General features: G+C 41.3%; 1 protein-coding gene across 1 annotated transcript; it reads left to right on the top strand.

The window, feature by feature from the left end:
* Positions 1-9410: 9410 nt before the first annotated feature.
* On the top strand, positions 9411-12463 carry LOC147621433 (G-type lectin S-receptor-like serine/threonine-protein kinase At5g24080). Its single transcript, XM_086824173.1, has 2 exons — positions 9411-9588; positions 9816-12463. Exons 1-2 carry the CDS (start codon positions 9516-9518, stop codon positions 12203-12205), a joined length of 2463 nt encoding a protein of 820 aa, XP_086680299.1. The 5' UTR covers positions 9411-9515; the 3' UTR covers positions 12206-12463.
* The last annotated feature ends 6990 nt before the right edge of the window (positions 12464-19453 follow it).

Here is a 19453-nt window from a genome sequence, read left to right on the forward strand (position 1 = left end):
GACTTCCTCTTGCTAAAGTGTTGTCCGGTGACCACTACCCGATCAACCTACTGAGTGTCTTTGGTTATGCATGCACATCAATACATCAGTCTAATATGGAACATACACAGAAAGATGCAGAAAATAGCATATCGATCTACATGTAATTGCACAACGAAAACGGTCATACAAGATTGATTGACTTATGCGTATGATCAAGATTGCAACATAAAACACAGAAGACTTTAAAGGTGGATTTACAGGAATAATAGACAAGACAAATATATAGAAAAGATATATAGACATGACAAATATAGAGAAAAGATATATAGACATGACAAATATAGAGAGATCATACAAAATGATCGCTTTTAATTAACGAAAACACCTAGCTCAAAGAAAATTAGCATGTGTATAGAGATTTGATTACATCTTTACATTGTTTAATGCGTAGTTACATAGTGGTACAAAGATACCCTCGTGCTCTGCACATGACTGATTTATAGAAATAATGACCTAATTAACTGGCTAGACTATAGTGTTAAGTGTGCCAACTCTGATGTTCTAGTGGCATTCTGGCTCAGCATTGTCCGGTCTAGCGGTTTTCCCCAACCTGTAGTAATTGAACAAGCATTATGTGCCAATCACAACAGAATTATGGCCATCATCTCCTAGCACAAGAGGACCTTTTTTCATTGGCTCAGCCTACCTACCATGACATCCATGCTACAATTCCCTATGCGAGAGATTCTTGGATGATGATCTTGTATGTGTATTTGCATCTGGATGAACTCACACCTCCCCCCTCTTGTATCAGCCCTATCTTGTATAACATTTGATCCAGCGTCAGATTGTAGATCATAACTATCCTTATATCTCCCCTATCAATTCCTTTTGCAGACGTTAATATAACTTTCTTTCTTTCTTTCACATACACACACCACTCTCTCTCTCTTTCTTTCTTTCACACACACACACACACACACATAAACATCTCTCTCTCTCTCTCTCACACACACACACACATATACACACACCCCTTGTTGAAGTTCATGGTGGATCAAAGATAAGAATCAACATGGTGGATTAAGCCTAAGCATGAACATAATTAAGTGATTAGCAATAAGCAAAGTAATTAGAAAATGACCATCATAACCATATAAAATGCGAGAGTTCTTTATTCATGAATGTGAGCCTCATTATATAGGCTCCCACATTCTCTCCCTGATTCTAGCATGTAAAGTGAGTTATCAACCGACTAAATTCTCGCACCCATGATCTCTCACCTACCTAATTTCCCAAGAGTTTCTTCTACCTACTTGGATGAATCCTTTTTGAGAGTTTACTACTTGGTGATTACAAATTTGACCTTTGCACATATTTCCTCTAAGGTTATGCTTTATATATTATCCCTCATCCCCATGTATTCGTCAATTTTATCCAATAATCCCTCCCTCAATATGATGAGCCGCAACCCTGGCATTAGTCCATGGGAAGCTTCATGGATTTCCCACTCTCAAACAACACTGATAACACTATGACCCCAACCTAAAACTTACTCAAGTTGCATTGGCAGTACACTCCTAAGATCTCACTCCAATTCTAGCCTGTTGGTGTACAAAATGAGAGGATACAATTGGCATAAATGACTTACATATGAGTTAGAATCCATATGAGCACTTAGAGTGTCTGTTATGGCTCACCCTAACCCTCCTCGAAACACATCCAAAAAGAGATTACCTGGTGAACCGCAACTGTCACATGTGAGGATCTTTCCAATAGTCGAGCTCATAACCCTTAAGGCCTCCAAGCTCTACCACTCCTTGAGAATCAATTCCACCGCGTCTTCTGCGAGCGTTGTCACACCGCCGCGGTTGCACTGTGGGTCCTCGTCCCTCCTCTCACCTCACTTCACTCACACACACTCACTAGCATGCATTAGGGGAGAGAGATTAGCAAGAGGATTAGCAAGAGCAAGACTCAATTGCATGACACATCTAGGTTCTCATCATACATATTATTCTTTTATGGATCATGCTCTCATTGCCAATATATGTAATAAAGAGGAACCACTTTCCTTTGAGGTCTACCTATGTTGGCCACTCTATATTGATGAGTCCTACTACCCAACTGACCACATAGGGTAACAATAACCTAAACATGAGACCAAAGGTCATGATATAAATTCTTTTTGAGCCCCAAAACCTAAGGACAATGTGTCCCAAGAAAACCTCTGTCAACTCTTAGGGTGGTCTGAAATGGATGTAACACCCCACACTTACATGGAGCCTACTTTTCATGATGCCCATCCTACCTAGTCCACCTCTTAATTGTGATAACATATGGCCTCACCTCAGATTCCAAACTAATCAAACTAAGCTATGGTAGGTTTTTGTGTTTTTTATAATGACACAATAACTAGAGCCTCATAAAAGGGGTCTTATAAGTAGAGCTAGCCAATGCCATGTAGTCAATCACGATGAGCAAGATTTTGACAAGAGTAGAGGACTTGAAAGGTTTTAAGCTTAGTCCAATCCTTGGAGTATATATCATTCACCTCGTTCACACTTAGCAATATTGTTAGCTCATGATGGAAAACTATTGCAAAAATGTTTTTGACCCTTCCAAGTCTAACTGACTCAGACATGTTCTAGCACCAATATTGGTGAATTATTGGGGGATTTTTTCCATCCCATAATTTAACTCTAGTTAAGGTTTCCTCTTCTTAGTCTAAATTCCAAAAGCAAACACATCCTTCTTAATAAACTTTTCCACCTCTTCAAGGTTCATGTCACTGGTACTATTTGTCTAAGGCTTCACTTCCCTTCGTCCCTTTGTCTGAGATGTACAAGAAGCAACACGGGAAGCATCATGGCAAGAGTATCTTTGGGCATCCAAAAAGCATCAAGCATCATACAAGAGAGCAAAAGATGAGAATCAAGCACTGTCACAAAGTGTTGAAGCTAATGGAACCTTATATGAGGTTAATGGTTATACATGTGTATGAAGTTGACAGAGTGTGACGAAGGGTAAAGTGATTTAACAAAATGCAAGGAACAATTTGGAATCCATAGTTTGCAATCAAGAAGAGGTTCTAACATGCTAGTTGGAGAATGATTAACCAAGATCTAATATTTTTTTGAGATGTGGAAACATGAATAATATCACTGCATCTCTTTGAATACCGTCTAGAGAAGGATGAGATAAGTGCTACATAGGTACCCAAGATAGCAATCCCAATGGAGTTCTCCATTCTAATAGCTTTAGTAGACATACCACTAGAGGATGAGATAAGTGCTATACATAGGAACCCATCATGGCAATCCCAATGGAGTTCTCCATACAACTTCAATAGAAATACCACTACTAGAGGATGGGATAAGCTAGATATTTTGGGGTAGTGTCTGCAGTCATTTGGCGCGGCAAAGATGCATCTGGCCCAAGGCTCCATGTTTTAATAGGATGGGATGTCACGTGCACACCTTAATCTTATCCCACATGTGTATAGCTACCTAAAGGGTGAAGTTAAGGCAAAATTGGGACCCTATGGGGAAGATTTGGTTTTCCTATAGCTCTCCATATGTGCCCAAGGCAATGGCTTGATACAAATTTTGAGGCATAATGTTATCATATTTGAACATCTTTTTGATGATATTTTGGGACTTGAAAAGGGTTGGCCAACTAGCATGTGACCCACCATCGAAATCCCTTCAAAAAGGAGCAGCATGTTCATTCATTTGAGCATGAGAAATGCAAGCCTAGACAGGGATTGAAAGTAGGAAACCCGTGGAAAACAGGTTTTTTTTTTTGCATATAAATCTTTTAAGAGCAGCAAGAAGAAGTAAGTATAATTAATGTCATATATTTTAGATTTGAATTTATAGCATTATGTATATTGACTTTTGTAATATATAGTAGGAGTAGGTTAGATGAAGGGTCTCATGAGAGAAATGGAACTAGAAAATGCCTAGGAAAGAAAACTATAGATGTTTCCGTAGAGTGGATGGTCCAATTTATGAAGGAAAGTGTATATATATTCTTCTTGTTTGACTTTCACAGATCCCTAGGTTAGTGCAAGGCTTGCTGCACACCCCAAAATTTATGCTTGAGGTGGTTGAGGTACTGAGTGATGGCAAGATAAATGCAATGTTTCCATGAGGTCTATGCAATGGTAAAGTTGGTCCTATGATATTGAGAAAAATAAAGGGGATGATTCATGGTGGGCTGGTTTCAAATGACATGGTTAGTTAAGAGACCCATGTACATGCTTTGGGGCCTATTGGAGATAGGGTTTGGTTGTCCGTTGAGTTAGGAAGCATGTTAAGGTTGCTATGTGTGGTGTAATGTGGGAAAAAAATGATTGATATGCAAGGCCTCATCCATGGGTTTGTGAGTTGGTTGGGCCCATACAACAAAAGAGGGCCCATGTGGCTTGCTTATGGATTCACACCAAGGCTACTTGACTTTGATTAGAAATTTGCTAATGATGGTCGTGGATTAATGGGTGTGAAGATGTATAATTCCCAAATCTCACGATGAAACTATAGATTGGGGTGCCTTGTTGTTTCTTGTTGCTCTTTTGGTGGTGAGGTTCTTATTGATGGTGGTGAAGGTAGTTGAAGAAGAGGAAAATGGTTCCATGAAAACCATAAGAAGTTGCAATTTGGTGGTTGCTCATAGTATACGTCCTCCCCAAGGTTTCCATTGAGGAAGGAAGACTTGACATCCATTTGGTACATGAGCCACTTTTTTTGCATTACCATAGCCAAGACCATGTAGATGGTTATCATTCTTGCTATGGGGGAGAAAGTCTCATGAAAGCTAGATCCCTCAAGCTATGCATAATCTTTAGCCACTAGACGAGCTTGTAACTTCTCCAATGACCCATTGGATTTGTACTTAGATTTGTAGACCCACTTGGTGCTGATCTTCTCATCTCAATAATGGTGATGTGGGATGTTTCCATGCATACTTCATAACCTTCACATTTACTTCATGTGTTTATGCATAGCCTTGTATCATATGTGTGCTCAATTATCTTTCATGAATGTGTATAAAAGGAAACAACCGGTTGTGCCTATATGTAAGATGAGTACAGACTATGCATGGAGGCATGGAACATCTACATTGCTTGAGAAATTTGATGATAAGGAAGGGAAAGGAGGTGATGGTGGGAATGATAACGAGTAGATAAGCCACCGTATAATATATAAGCTACTTTTTGCAAATGTTTGGTGTAGAGCTTGGCTCACTACAAGGGATCGGGCTCATACTCGCGCTCCTAGCCCTAAAAATGACTTGTGGAAAAAAAGTAACGGGCTCGTGTATCAGCGCGTGTATCATTGCGGCCAGAGACATCTGTGTAAAAGCGCGTGTATAGGAAAAGTCAAACGCGCTGATACACGGGCGTATACACGTGTTTTGTCACTTTAGCTACACTTAGACGCGCTGATACGAGGGTGTATACACGTGTTTTGTCATTTTAGTTATGCTTATACACGCGCATTTCACAGAGTATCCGCGTTATACACGTGATTTTTCCAAAGTATCCGCGTATACACGCGACTTTTCTAGAGTTGACGTGTCTATACACGCGAACAAAGAATTTGCAAAAAAATCCAGAGAGTGCTATTTGGTACCTGAATGCTGTTCCAGCATTCCAGCACCCAATAGCACTCTCTGGATTTTTTTTTTGGGTGCATTGCACCATCCATGAGGAAGATTTAAGACAAGAACGACATGAATGCATACATTGTCAATACACGATTCAAGACAGACATGAATGCGATACTATCAATTCACGATTTAATATTACTATCAATTCACGATTTAATATTACTATCAAAATTTTATGTGTACACATATATACAAGGGACTCCATGTGTCGAAGTAGCCCATGGCTTCAGTTACAAAATATATATATACAACCACATCCTCAATATGGAATGTGATACTATAAGTCTGAGTACTACTCAGACCCAGATGATGACTCGCTGCTCCCTCCATGATCAGATGAGCTCACATCGGTCGGAATGTCCGATGAGTAGTGCTCATGTCCACCCTCTGCAGTGGCGACGGGTGGATCATTAGCAGGTGCAGTAGGCGCAGCTTGTGCCTGTTCAAGTAATATATAGGAAAAGCATCAGTATGTGCATTAGTATATGCACATTTTGACGATTATACTGACGCCCATTTATCTAGGAAATTATATTGCCAACGGTCTTGTAGTGATGCTTATATCGACAAAATGATACTAATGAGATAGGATAGGAAAAAGGGAAATAAAATCCCATGTCTACGATGCAAGTATGGGTGTCGGTATGGGGTCATTCCCTTGCATTTCCTTGTAGTGAATAATTTTGAAATTATGATATCTTTGCCACTTTAAGAGTATTTATTAAGGAGGGACTTGAATATAAACATAGGAGTCTTGTAAGTCTCTATATTATGAGTTTGTCATGTGATAATTTCAAATGAGTGATCTTAAAATAAAGAGAGGTCTTAAGCCTTGACATTTTTATTTCAAAGATCTACACATAAATCAATTCCATAACTAAAATATTCAAAATTTAAACCAATATTTTCATGTAAACTATTTTTAAAATTATGATATCTTTGCCACTTGCACATATTTTATTATAGAGAGACTAAGATAAATCTCCCAAGTATCCTAAGTATGAGTGGGTCACAATAATGAGTGGCTTCAAAAATAAGGAGAGACTTTTAATTAGTTCATTTTGTTTTAAAAATCTACACATAAATTAGTTTTGTACCTAAAATTTTTATATTTTAAGATAAACAAAAAATGATTCAATTTGAGCCTTGAAAAATACATTAAAGGATAGTTGTTTTCTAACACCAAGACCCTCATTTTTTGCATTAGTAAACACGTATACATACTGCTTTCAAAATTATAGGATCTTTATAAGCATTAATTAATAGGGAGAGATTTTCAAGAATGGAAAAAAGGAATTATCTCAAGTATCTATGGGTCATACTACTTCAAAATTATAGTACCTTTATAAGCATGTATTAGGGAGAGATTTGAATGGAAAAAAGGGAGTCTCCTAAAAATGTGTGGGTGGCTTCTGCTTATATAAGAAGTCACCTTAGTAGTAATTATCCTCCAAAGGAGGAGAGATCTTTACCTTGGTTGGATTTCTTTCAACAATCTTCAAATTAATCAATTTCATAATTAAAGGTCTCAAGCTTAGCCAAATTTCAGTTAATCGAAATTCTCAGTTATTACAGCCTAAGATGAAGCATAACTAAAGTTCAACAAGTGGTATTTTAAGGCAAGCAAACATTTCAGCTAATCTTTTTCAATTTAAGCCTAGTGTTTGTTGGATCGATTCCAAGTTGAGGGCCCTAGTGTGAGAAAACATCGATCAGCCCCAGACCACATAATCAATTCATCGCCATGCGTACCAATTTGTAACCACGCACCCCAGTTCTAGAAAAAAACTGTCTTTTAGTGTATTTTGTACCGATTAAAATTCAAGAAAAGAGATTGAATTTACTCTTGTTTTTATGTAGGTTTCTAGTTGTAAAAACTGATTAATAATGAGATTTTGCATAGGGGAAACCGAGTGCACACCAACTTGTCTTTTTTCCCACTGGGTGGGAAAAACATTGTCTACCATGGCACACACTACAAAATTTCAACTTAAGTCTTTGAGGGTCCCATTCATCATCAACAACACTACAAAATCTCAACTTTGAAGATCTAGTATGCACAAACTACTATGGTGGCGGGCTGGTGGTCACAAACGGGTGGAAAAAGGCACGGGCGGTTTGTTGGTGTGGTATAGTGAACTACATATAGTAATTTTGGAACTAGTATTACATGAAAATTTGGAATTCGTAGCATGAGGTGTTTAATTTCCCACCCTTCCTTGACGTGGTCCACCCACCATGGGGCAAGTTAATATTGAATTACACTTGTAATTCTGTGATGCATGAAACACTCTATTAAAAGAGAAGAAAAACACTAGTATTGGGATCAGTGCACTCGAAATAAACCAAGCCTCTAGTGGGTGTTTGAGACCCACTATGTAATTAAAAAATATCCTACCTAAAGTAATGAAAATTTTAACATTTTTTAAGCTATAAAACTGCTCAATCATATAGGACTTTCATAAAAGAAAGCCAGTCACTCTCCAAGCTTGTCCTTTTTCTCGGTAGGTAAGGAAAAGTTGTCACTTGCTCTCCAACCTTGTCTTTTTTCTCAGTGGCTAAGTAATGAAAATTTTAACATTTTTTAAGCTATAAAACTGCTCAATCATATAGGACTTTCATAAAAGAAAGCCAGTCACTCTCCAAGCTTGTCCTTTTTCTCGGTAGGTAAGGAAAAGTTGTTCACTTGCTCTCAAACTTGTCTTTTTTTTCATTGGCTACGAAAAACCTTGTTCAGAGCGCTGAAAGTAGTCATGGACTAAGTCATGCATAGAAAAAATGAACTAAATCTTTTCAATTTAAACTTGGCAACATAGCAGTTTGAGAATGTATACTACTTTCAAAATTGCAAGTAGGTGATCTGCATGTTGCTCTGTGGCCAAGTTATAAAACAAAAAATACTCTCCCAAGTGTGAAAAATTATACTCTCATTTCAAATTTCAAAAACTCCTTTCTCCCTAGCCCCTTTTCTCCCTCTCATTTGGCCATGTGAAGAGGGAGTAAGTGTGGTGACTCTAGAGGTGGAGGTGTTTATTATTGATTAGGAAGAAGGGATGGGCACAAGGTATGCATTCAAAGTCACGAAAGTGATAACACCCAAAAAGTCACGAAAGTGATAACACCCAAAAGTCGGGACACCTACTAGTCATGGGCCAAGCTGTCCACAGAAGTCATGCAAACTGTACACGGTGGACGTGCAGGCTTCTTCATGTTATGATCGGTAAACAATAATTTTCAATTTCAAAATTTAGACCATTTCAGTCGTAATTCTGCTAAACATTCTTCAAAACTTCAAGAAATACTTGTGAAATTTCCACGTCCTAAGTCTAGCTACTGATCTCTTGGTTGAGAACACACACACACACTAGCAGTGACTCCCGCTGGATCACAAGCAGAACTAAAAGTAACTCATATTTTCAACGCAAGTAATTCAAGTCGAGTAATAATTTCAACCACGTTTTTAAACTTTAACCTTGCTTTTGGATCGGTTAGCAAGTATACTACTTTCAAAATTACAAATAGGCGACCTGAGCGTTGCTGTGGTCAAGTCATAAAACAAAAAAATACACTCATTTCAAATTTTAAAAACTCCTTTCTCTCTCTCTTTGGAATCAAGCCTCTAGTTTGTGTTTTAGACCCACTGAAATGAAAGAATATCCTACCTAAACTAATGAAAAAATTAACACCCAATCATTGATTAAAGACAGACGGTCACTCTCCAAGCTTGTCCGTTTTCCCATCGGCTAAGAAAAACCTGTTCAGAGCGCTAAAGCTAGTCCTGGACCAAGTTGTGCACAGAAAACTGCAAACTACACACAGCAGTGGACCTGCAGATCTTAGTAGTATCGGGATACCTAGTCATGGGCCAAGCTGTCCACAGAAGACCTGCAAACTATACACAGTGGACGTGCAAGCTTCTTCTTGTTATGATCGGTAAACAATAGTTTTTCAATTCTAAAATTTGGAGCATTTCAGCCGTAATTCTGCTAAAAAATCTTCAAAACTTCAAGAAATACTTGTGAAATTTCCACGTCCTAAGTCTAGCTACTGATCTCTTGGTTGAGAACACACACACACTAGCAGTGACTCCGGCTTCTGCTGGATCACACTTTACTGCGTGCAATCTCCACTAACTTCTCCATTTGTGGCCTTGCTTCTAGTGCTCCTGTCGAGGCTTGTGAGTCCTAATGGTGGAAGCAACGTGACGACGCCCGTGCACATAGGAGCTGCTGCGCTCACTCCTCCCAACAGCTTCTGGGTATCGGCGCGCGGAACGTTTGCCTTTGGTTTCCTGGAGGTTAAACCCTCTGGATATGCTTCATCGGAGCTTCCATCGTTTTCTCTCAGCTTGTTCTACGCTCAGCTCCCCCAGGCAGTAAGGACTGTGGTGTGGACAGCTAACTGGGGTCACCTTGTCAGTGAAGACGCAGCACTGGAGCTCAGCAAAGAGGGAGACCTAGTCCTCATGGATGGTGGCATTCAAGTGTGGAACACTGATACTTCGGGGAAAGGTGTAGTCTCAGCTGATGTTTCTGAGGAAGGAAGGTTGATTCTCAGTCAAGAGAACTCAAGTGTAATAATATGGGATAGCTGGACGACTCCCACTGATACTCTAATGCCCGGGCAGACGATGTACTTCGGCATGAACCTGATTGAAAGCAGAGGGCGCTACAAGCTGATCATGCAAGCAGATGGAAATTTGGTCATGTATTTCGGGAGTCAGCATGCGTACTGGGCCGCCGGCACTTGGGGAACAAATATCACGCAGGCGGTTTTCAACACGTCCGGCTCCTTCCTGCTAATCAGCAATCGGACGGACGAGCAGGAGGACGTTCTAGTTTCTCAGTCCGGCCGCCCAGCCTCCTCTCAGAGGTTAGTCATGACACAGAGTGGCCTGCTAACGCTTTTTATCCTTTCTGATAATGCCGCCTCGTGGAACGCCGTTCAACAGATCCCTTCGGATGTGTGTTACCCCCGGGAGCTGTGCGGCCCTTATGGCATCTGCAGCAGCAACGAGTCGAATCCTGACATGACCAACTACACGTGCGATTGCCCGGACGGATTGGTCTTCCTCGACTCGCAGAACTGGGCGCTGGGCTGCCACACACCTGGCCAGGCCGTCCCGGACTGTGATTTGGGCATAAAGCTCATCACGCTGCCCGGCGTAGCTTTCGGCCCTGCTTATACTGTTCAGCTTCTCAACAGCTATACAACATCAGAGCAGGCCTGTGCGGGGGATTGCAATAGTACCTGCTTATGTGCTGCCGCTACATACCAGCGCGGGGAGAACAAATGCACCTGGCTCAGAGTTAACGAGATAAACAACGGCAATCGGAATAGCGAGACAACCGTAACTTTCCTCAAAGTTCCGGCAATCAGTAGTAGCTCAACGCCGGCCATAAAAGGGCCGAGTAGCAGCTGCGATTACAGCAAAAGCAAGGGAGAAAGACTCTCCACGCCTGCAGCTATAGGCCTAGGGATCGCAATTGGTTTTATTGCTGCAGGAAGCCTGGCCACTGTACTGTGGTACAGCGCCCGCCGCAAGAAAGCTACAGATTCAAGAAGAAAGCACACAGATGCAGCCGATGCGGCGTCCTATGGTGTGTTTCCGAGTGGCCCTGTGCATTTCTCCTATAATGAGCTTCGTGCCGCAACCAATGGCTTCTCTCAGATTCTGGGAAGAGGTGGGTTTGGTCCAGTTTACAAAGGAGTGCTGGCAGGGGGTGGCCCGGTGGCTGTGAAAACGCTGGACGGCTCGTGCTTTGGGGAAAGGCAATTCAGGGCAGAGGTGAGGACAATAGGAAGCATCCATCATGTCAATCTGGTCCGTCTACGCGGCTTTTGTGTGTCCGGCCCGCACAGATTGCTTGTGTATGATCTGATGCCAAAGGGGTCGCTAGACCACTACCTCTTCTCATCATCATCATCCTCAGCGCCGCGGCCTGCTAATCGTTGTTTGGGCTGGGAAACCAGGTTTGACATTGTGTTGGGCACAGCCCGGGCCATCAAATACCTGCACGAGGAATGCAATCCGGGCATCGTGCACTGCGACATCAAGCCACAGAACATCTTGTTGGACGAAGACTATCATGCCAAGGTTTCAGATTTTGGAATGGCGCAGCTTGTGGGCGGGGAGTTAACGGGCACCATCACCAGGGTGAGGGGGACTCTCGGCTACATGGCACCAGAGTGGATGTCCAGCAAACGGATCAGCAGCAAAGCCGACGTGTACAGCTTCGGCGTTGTGGTCCTGGAGCTCCTCAGCGGGAGGACGGTCATCGACACCTCCGTGGACTCCGGCTCCAAAATAGAACTCTGCAGCTGGGCTTACAATCAATTTATCGAGTGCAAGAACCCGTCATCCATCCTTGACCCACGCCTACTAGATATTCACGACTCCCCTCCCCACCTCACGCCCGAGTTCACCAGGTCGGCCTTCGTTGCCTTCTGGTGCATTCAAAAAGACCCTAGTCTCCGCCCCTCTATGGGCATCGCCCTTCAAATGCTAGAGGGCTTCTATGATGTGGATGAAGCCCCTTACCCATTCTAGTTTAAACCACTTTTGTCGCCCCCCTGATGATATATATTCCTCCCATAACACTCGCACGGTTTCACATAGATAACCCACATATCTACACATTTGGTATCACATGGACAACCACACACATGCCCATGACATCTCAATGATGAAGATCACGTGCACCATATGCTTGTTATGAATTTGCCAAATAATAAAAAATTGTAATTTTATCACCACATGGATGACATCACAACCGATGTAGATTCTTGATTATAGTCTTCTACGATTGATTGGTTTTGGTGTTACTCTGGAGGACATTTGATGAATACCAGCCCATGAAGCTTACAGACAATTTTTGTGATTGGTTGGTGTTACTCTGGAGGACATCTGGAGGATAATTTCTGTGATTGATTGGTTGGTGTCCTCTCCTCCTAGGGCATCAATTGGTGTACCAGTTGCTCTCTATGAAGTTCAACACTACGGTTAGGAGTTGCTCCACCAATGTATGGATTTGTTGCTTCTTTAGATCTTCCCATAGATCATATGGCAAATTTTCTTTCTCCATTACCCTTTTAAGCCCTTCCAATATCCTTGTTACCTGAGGGTTTGTTGTGTCTCATGTCTTCGACATTCCCCCCCTCGCCCATTATTTGCTGGTTCGGGCCATGACTTTGTAGTGTGACCTCAGTTTCTTGCTGAGTTATCGGCATTCTCCTGTCTTTCTCCATCTTCTAACATGTTTCTTAAGCATGCTGCTTCCCTACTCAGTCAGACACATGTGTCCGTACCTTGTGTGGGTCCTACCATGTGACCACTTTTAGCTTCCCTTTCTTATGTAAGATCGATTCTTTCCTCGCCTCCGAAGTCTCGAGTTGCATTGATCTTGTCACTACTATGGTAGACGATTCGGTTGCCTCCATGGTCAGCATGTCTCACTGCTTGCTCCTCCATAGCTATAATTTCTACGGCATTCACTTTAGCTAGCCGGAGGTTGACGCTTGAGGGCTTTCCACCTTGGCTCTATGTTTCTTCCATATCTCACAGTCTAATTTTCGATGACCATCCTCTTAGGTAGAATGGAGGCCTTGGGTATTGTTCCTGTGGAGCCATCTATGGGGCAAGTTGAACTGCTTCTATTGGGGATGGTATCGTAGTCAGCTGAGGCCTTCCATTTTATCGGCATACATCCGTGTTGTGTGGCAGTTCTGTAGATGGCACACTAGAGTGCATTTAAGTTGCAATCCTCAGCCACATGGCCGTGATTCTGACATCTCACACACCAAGTGCCCGATCAGACTTCTTGAGGGGCCTTCGCTCCATCACACTGGACAATTGACACATGGCTACCACTAGATCCTTGGCTGCTTTCCCTACCTTCTTGCTCTTTGACTGTGTCTTACGGTTTTCCTCCTCATCCTCCAATTCCTCATTGGAATTTGAGACATTAGAATCTTCCTCTTCTTTGTCATTCGAAGAATTGGAAGAGTACTTTTTTGACTTGCTTTTGCCTTTGACCGATGGCACCAACACTCTCTTCACCTTGAGTGGTGACTCCACTAGTTGCTTCAAAGTTACAGTTGTGAGATATGCATAGCAACAACTCTTTCTAGTCCCTTTATGGGAAGTAGGATTTGAGGATCTCTTCTATTGGCTGATTGGCTGCATCTAATCTTGGTAGGAGCTTCCAAATCTTTGTGGCATAATCCTCCACTTTTTCAACTTCTTTTGGTTCATCTGGCATAGCTTATCCAGCACATGCATGGATGTCTTTTCCTCCTAAAACCTCTAGAGAAATGCATCCCTGGTTGTGTCATATTTCAGGAAGTGAACATACTCATGTTAAGCAACCTAGAGTGCTACACTCTTTTGTAAGGTTGGTACAAAAGTTGCTTTCAGTTTCTAGTCAATCGGGGACATTCCAACTCCAAGCATTGTCGAAAAGAAGAAGGTGGGCATCTGCATCCTCCAAGTATTTACTGAAGAATTTTGGATACTTCAGCATGACATCTGGTCATGGAAGCATGTTAAAGTGCTGAAATTGAGGAGGGGATGGTGTGGGCACGAGAGGTAGTGGGGGAGACGAAGGTGGTGGGTGTTGTGGCATGTTGTACTGAGCTTTCAGAGAGGACGGACAAGTTATAGACTCTTTGTCCTTCTACTCGTGTGATGATTCTGAGCTAGATTTAGTAGTGGAAGTGCTGGAGCTTGAAGACATGCTAAATAGCGCTGCTCACGTGCTGACATGTGCTCTCTTGGACATGAAAGGAATGACAGACTTAGAAGCAAGGAAAATTACACAAACAACAAAACAACAAAAATAGCAAGATGGATTGTGGTCGCACCAAAGTGTTATCGGGTGACCACTATCCGATAACCTACTAAGGGTTCTTTGGTTATGTGCATAACATACATCAATGTAGCGTCGACCAAATACACAGACAAAGTATAACTTAAATCACAAGAGACTAAAATACCATTTACAAGAGACGAATCGGTGTTTATATATTACCACAAGAAAAGAAAGAGAAGAGATGGATACACATAGTAGACACTTGATTGATTAAAAACTGGTTAACAACCAACAACCATTGTTCAGATTTCAATTACAAATTTATACCTTTAAAGGCACAATTACAAAAAGAAGTTCGCGTGCTATGAGCAACTGAGTTACATCAATCATGGCTAAGACGGTGAGTTCGTTTACAAATACCAACTAGCCATGACAGTAGTGTTCTGACCTATCCAGTTGTTGAGTTGTCTGGCTATCCGATCGCAACATCATTGAAATGTTCTACTAGAACCCTCTAGTGGTGGCACATGAAGTTCTTTGGGGTGACCTTCAGGCAGCAATGGGATCCATGCAGCATGGCTCAAAACCTGTGTGAGGATATGGGGATTCACCACTTTGTTGCCATGATTACTGAGGTAGTGGGTGAAGTCCTTGTGGATCATGCTTTCCCAATCATCCTTTTCCCTCTTATGCAATCTATAGAATTCATGCATGTCCACCATGTTATACCTATACGTCGCCGCTCCGCACGCTTAACTTCCATAATCATTGAGGCAACCCTTTAGACCTTCTCCAATGTGGGATCCTTGAGAGAGCAACAAACTCAGGTCCATTATTGTTGGAGCTGAGTTCATTAGAGAAGGCCTATAGGGTTGCCTCCATAATCATGGAGGCAACCCTATAGGCCTTTTCTAATGTTGGATCCTTGAGAGCATGAACTCAGCTCCATTATTGTTGACCTTGTTGGGTGGGCAGATGTTGGAGAAATTAAACTTTTTAGAGAAGGGTGTGGGTGTGGTTCTAAAGGGCAGACATTAAGAGAGAAACCCTAAGAAGCTTCTTCGATGATTAACTGAGATATCAAGCTCAAATAGTGCTACATTGGACATTGATGACCCACCTAGATGATAGCTTCAGCACTTATACCACTAGCCTGGTTGGTGAGATTATGGTTGATATGCCGCTAGTGGATGGTAGGCTATGTGACAACCACTTTGGAGTACTAGAGTTATGGCATAGTTATAGCACCATCTCATATAGTCGGGTTCACACTATGGACCGACCATTGTATGTTATTGTAGGAGAGTACTTTCCCTTTATGTACATACTCTTATCTTTTAGTTATGTGCAGGGATTTAATATTCACGTGATCACAAGATTTTTTGTGATAATAACACATGTGAACAAGTTATTCACATGTTCTCATGTTACCGTTCACAAAATAACAGGTCACTTACCATTGGGAACCCCTTAAAAGCTTGGCTACGCATGGGAATAAGCTATTCACATGTTCTCATGTTACCATCTTCACATAATAGCAGGTCAGTGGCCACCTAAGAAGATTTTTTATGCCCGACAAAGATAACATGTGAAAGCTTTGTGAATATAACATGTGATCACAAGATTTTTGGTGTTATTAACATATGTTATTAACATGTTCACATGTTCTCGTTTACGTCAGTGAAATCCCTGGTTATGTGGCTATAGAGAACAGAAGAAGATAGAAGAAAATTCAGTCGTCCATCTCTCTCTCTCTCTTGTGTCTTGCACTCTCTTGTGTGTGTGTGTGTGCTTGCAAGGAACTCAAGCTCTCCCTCTTCCCCGCATTCTCTTTATGGTATTAGAGCTCCAGTTTGTGTGAGAGCTAAGGAGGTAAGCAAAAGGCAAGAACAAGGAAGCAAGGAAGTGGTACATAGGTAAGAGCATCATCATCTCTTTCCCTTCTTTTTTAGGTACAGGCCCCTTGGTAGCTCCCTAGAGCTACACATCTCTGATTAAGAAGCTACCTTTGTAGACTTGGAGGTGCCTCTGTGGTACTTTGTACTAAAGTTTTGCGGCCAAATTCACATTTCGGGCACGTTTCAGCCTTTGTTTCAACTTATTGCAAGGTATTTTTTACAGTTTCAAGTATAGAATGTTCTCTATTCGAAATGTGGTTATTGAAGTGGAAGTAAATTTTGCAAGTGCAGACAGTGGTTGCACATATATTACTAATATTAGGTATATGTACATGTATTCTGGTTAGATTTGGTGATATACAAGTTATGCTGCTGCAGTACCCCTCTACTGCAATAATTATAGAACTTTACTGTTGTGTTATAGGTTGCATAGAGAAATTATATATTTAGAGGTTTCTGATTGTTTGCAAGTAAAAATTTCTGACTTAATCAGATTGTCAGTGAGAAGCTAGACTAGAACAACTTCCATGCGTGGAAGTTCAAAATGACTAATTTCTTGATGGATAAGGAATTTTGTGACTATGTCAGAGGAGACAATGAGGAGCCTCTAGAGTTGTCTGAAGAGAATGCCAGTCCAGTAGATATAAGGGCATTCAAGCACTAGAATTAGGGTGCTAGGAAAGTTATGTATTGGCTTTCAAACAATTAGTGTTGTAGATACAATGATAGGACACATATAGGATGCCGACACTCCAGCAGTTGCATGGGAGAACCTGGTGGAGATGTTCCAAACCAATACAAAGACAAGAAAACTCCATCTAAAACAAGAGCTGCAACTATGGAAAAGAAAAGCATATTTATCAATGAGTATACTTTAAAGATTAAGGGAATTGTTGAATCCCTTGGGTCTATCAATGTATCGGTGGAAGATGATGATTTGGTGAGTGTTTGTTTGAATGGGCTTGGTAAAGAGCCATTCAAGGCCTCCATTTCAATCAGAGAGAATGTTCCCAACTTTTGAGACTAGATATCTATGCTGATTATAGAAGAAAATTCTCTAGGTGAGGAATCTTCTTCACAAAACAAGAACACATCAGAGCATGCCTTCTACTCTAATTCAGGTAGAGGTAGAGGTAGAGGTAGAGGTCATGGTCGAGGCCAAGGTGAGGAATCTTCTACACAAATCAAGAACACATCAGAATAGGCCTTCTACTCTAATTCAGGTAGAGGCAGAGGTAGAGGTCTTGGTTGAGGCCAAGGTTGTGGTGGCCAACAAGGAAAATAGAATACTGGACACTAATAGTCCAGTGATTTACAACAGAACATGAATTATACATAGGTGGAAGAGGCCATTCTAGAGGCAAGGGGAGCCAAAGAGGCTAAGGTGGTTGGCAAAGAAATCAGAGTGCAAATAGCATAGAGTGATATTATTATGGCAAACCAGGGCACGTGGCAAAGGACTCCTCTAAAAATAAAAATTAAATTAAAAGTGAAAAGTCAGCAGAGCAAGGCAACTATGCACCATCTAGTAAATAGGGTGGTGGTGATGATAGAAGTAGCAGTTGCTTGTGATGCAGCACATCCTTAGTTCCAAAAATAGGAGATGTTTCAAGATCGCAAGATGTATGGTATGTGGATTGTGGTGCCTCTAACCACATGACCATCATGATGAGTGTTTAGAGACATACATGAAATGTAAAACCTAGGCTATGTAGAAACATGCGAAGATACTGCGCATCCCATTATGCATGTTGGTAAAGTGCCATTGTCTATGTAGGATGAAAAAATGAAGTACTTGGCACATATACTTTATGTTCCAAATATTACAAAGAACTTGGTTTGTGTTGGAAAAATGGTTGAGCAGGGTCCTGTAAGTCAGGTTTAATTCTCAAGGATGTTTTATGAAAGACTTTTAAAATTAGTGTCACTTGGTTACAAAAGATAATAGAAATGACAAGATGTTTACTTTGGATGTGAACATGCCTAAGGTAAAGTTTAACATATGAAACAAGCACATTGGTGATGTGAATATGCAATGTTGAATTCTATGGAGACCCAAAATATTATTGCATGTTTGCCAAATTTCAAGGTTGATGCTATGCATAAAGTATGTGAAGCATACTAGCTTGGTAAGCAAAACAAACATGCTTTCCCACACGAAATGCAAGGGATTAGGGTGCAAGGAAAGTTATGTATTAGCTTTCAATCAATGTCATAGACACAATGATAGGACACATATATAGGATGCCAACACTCCAGTAGTGGCATGGCAAAACTTGGTGCAGATGTTCCAAGCCAATACAAACGCAAGGAAACTCCAGCTAAAACAAGAGCTGCATACTATGAAAAAGAAAAGCATGTTTATCAACGAGTATGCTTTAAAGATTAAGAAAATTGTTGAATCCCTTAGGTCTATCAATGTATCGGTGAAAGATGATGATTTGGTGAGTGTATGTTTGAATGGGCTTGGTAAAGGGTACAAGCTATTCAAGGCGTCCATTGTAGTTAGAGAGAATGTTCCCAACTTTCGAGACTTGATGTCTGTGCTGATTATAAAAGAAAATTCTCTAGGTGAGGAATCTTCTTCACAAATCAAGAATACATTAGAACATGCCTTCTCACTACAAGAGTAGAAACCTGTAGCGACCCTTACGAGGGTCGCTACAGAAGTCGTTCCAAAGGTCGCTTTTGACCATCGTTTAAACAACCTCTATAGCGACGTTTTTGCAATGCATAAACGACGCTTTTTGGGTGGCATAAACCACGCTTTTAGGGTGGCATATACATCGCGTTTGGGTGGCATAAATGACATTTCGAGGGTGGCATAAACCACGTTGTTAGGTGGCATTAACGACGCTATTTGAGTGGCATAAACACCCAAGTTTGGGTGACATAAGCGACCCTTTTTGAGTGGCATAAACGACCTTACAAAGGTGGCATAAACGACCTTACGAAGGTGGCATAAACGACCCTATTTGGGTGGCATAAACGACCTTACGAAGGTGGCATAAACGACCTTTTTTGAGTGGCATAAACACCCAAGTTTGGGTGGCATAAGCGACCCAATTTGTATTATTTTTTGCAGCCGTT

Source organism: Cibotium barometz, chromosome 30 (genome assembly GCF_041138505.1).
Source record: "Cibotium barometz isolate CiBa-2024 chromosome 30, ASM4113850v1, whole genome shotgun sequence".
Lineage (NCBI taxonomy): Eukaryota > Viridiplantae > Streptophyta > Polypodiopsida > Cyatheales > Cibotiaceae > Cibotium > Cibotium barometz.

Excerpts from the sequence above, each read along its gene's own strand:
- LOC147621433 (XM_086824173.1), top strand. The coding sequence starts at position 9,516 with ATGGGCCAAGCTGTCCACAGAAGACCTGCAAACTATACACAGTGGACG. Across the intron at positions 9,589-9,815 it reads GCTTCTTCTTGTTATGATCG|TGCTCCTGTCGAGGCTTGTG; the intron begins GTAAACAATAGT and ends CCTTGCTTCTAG.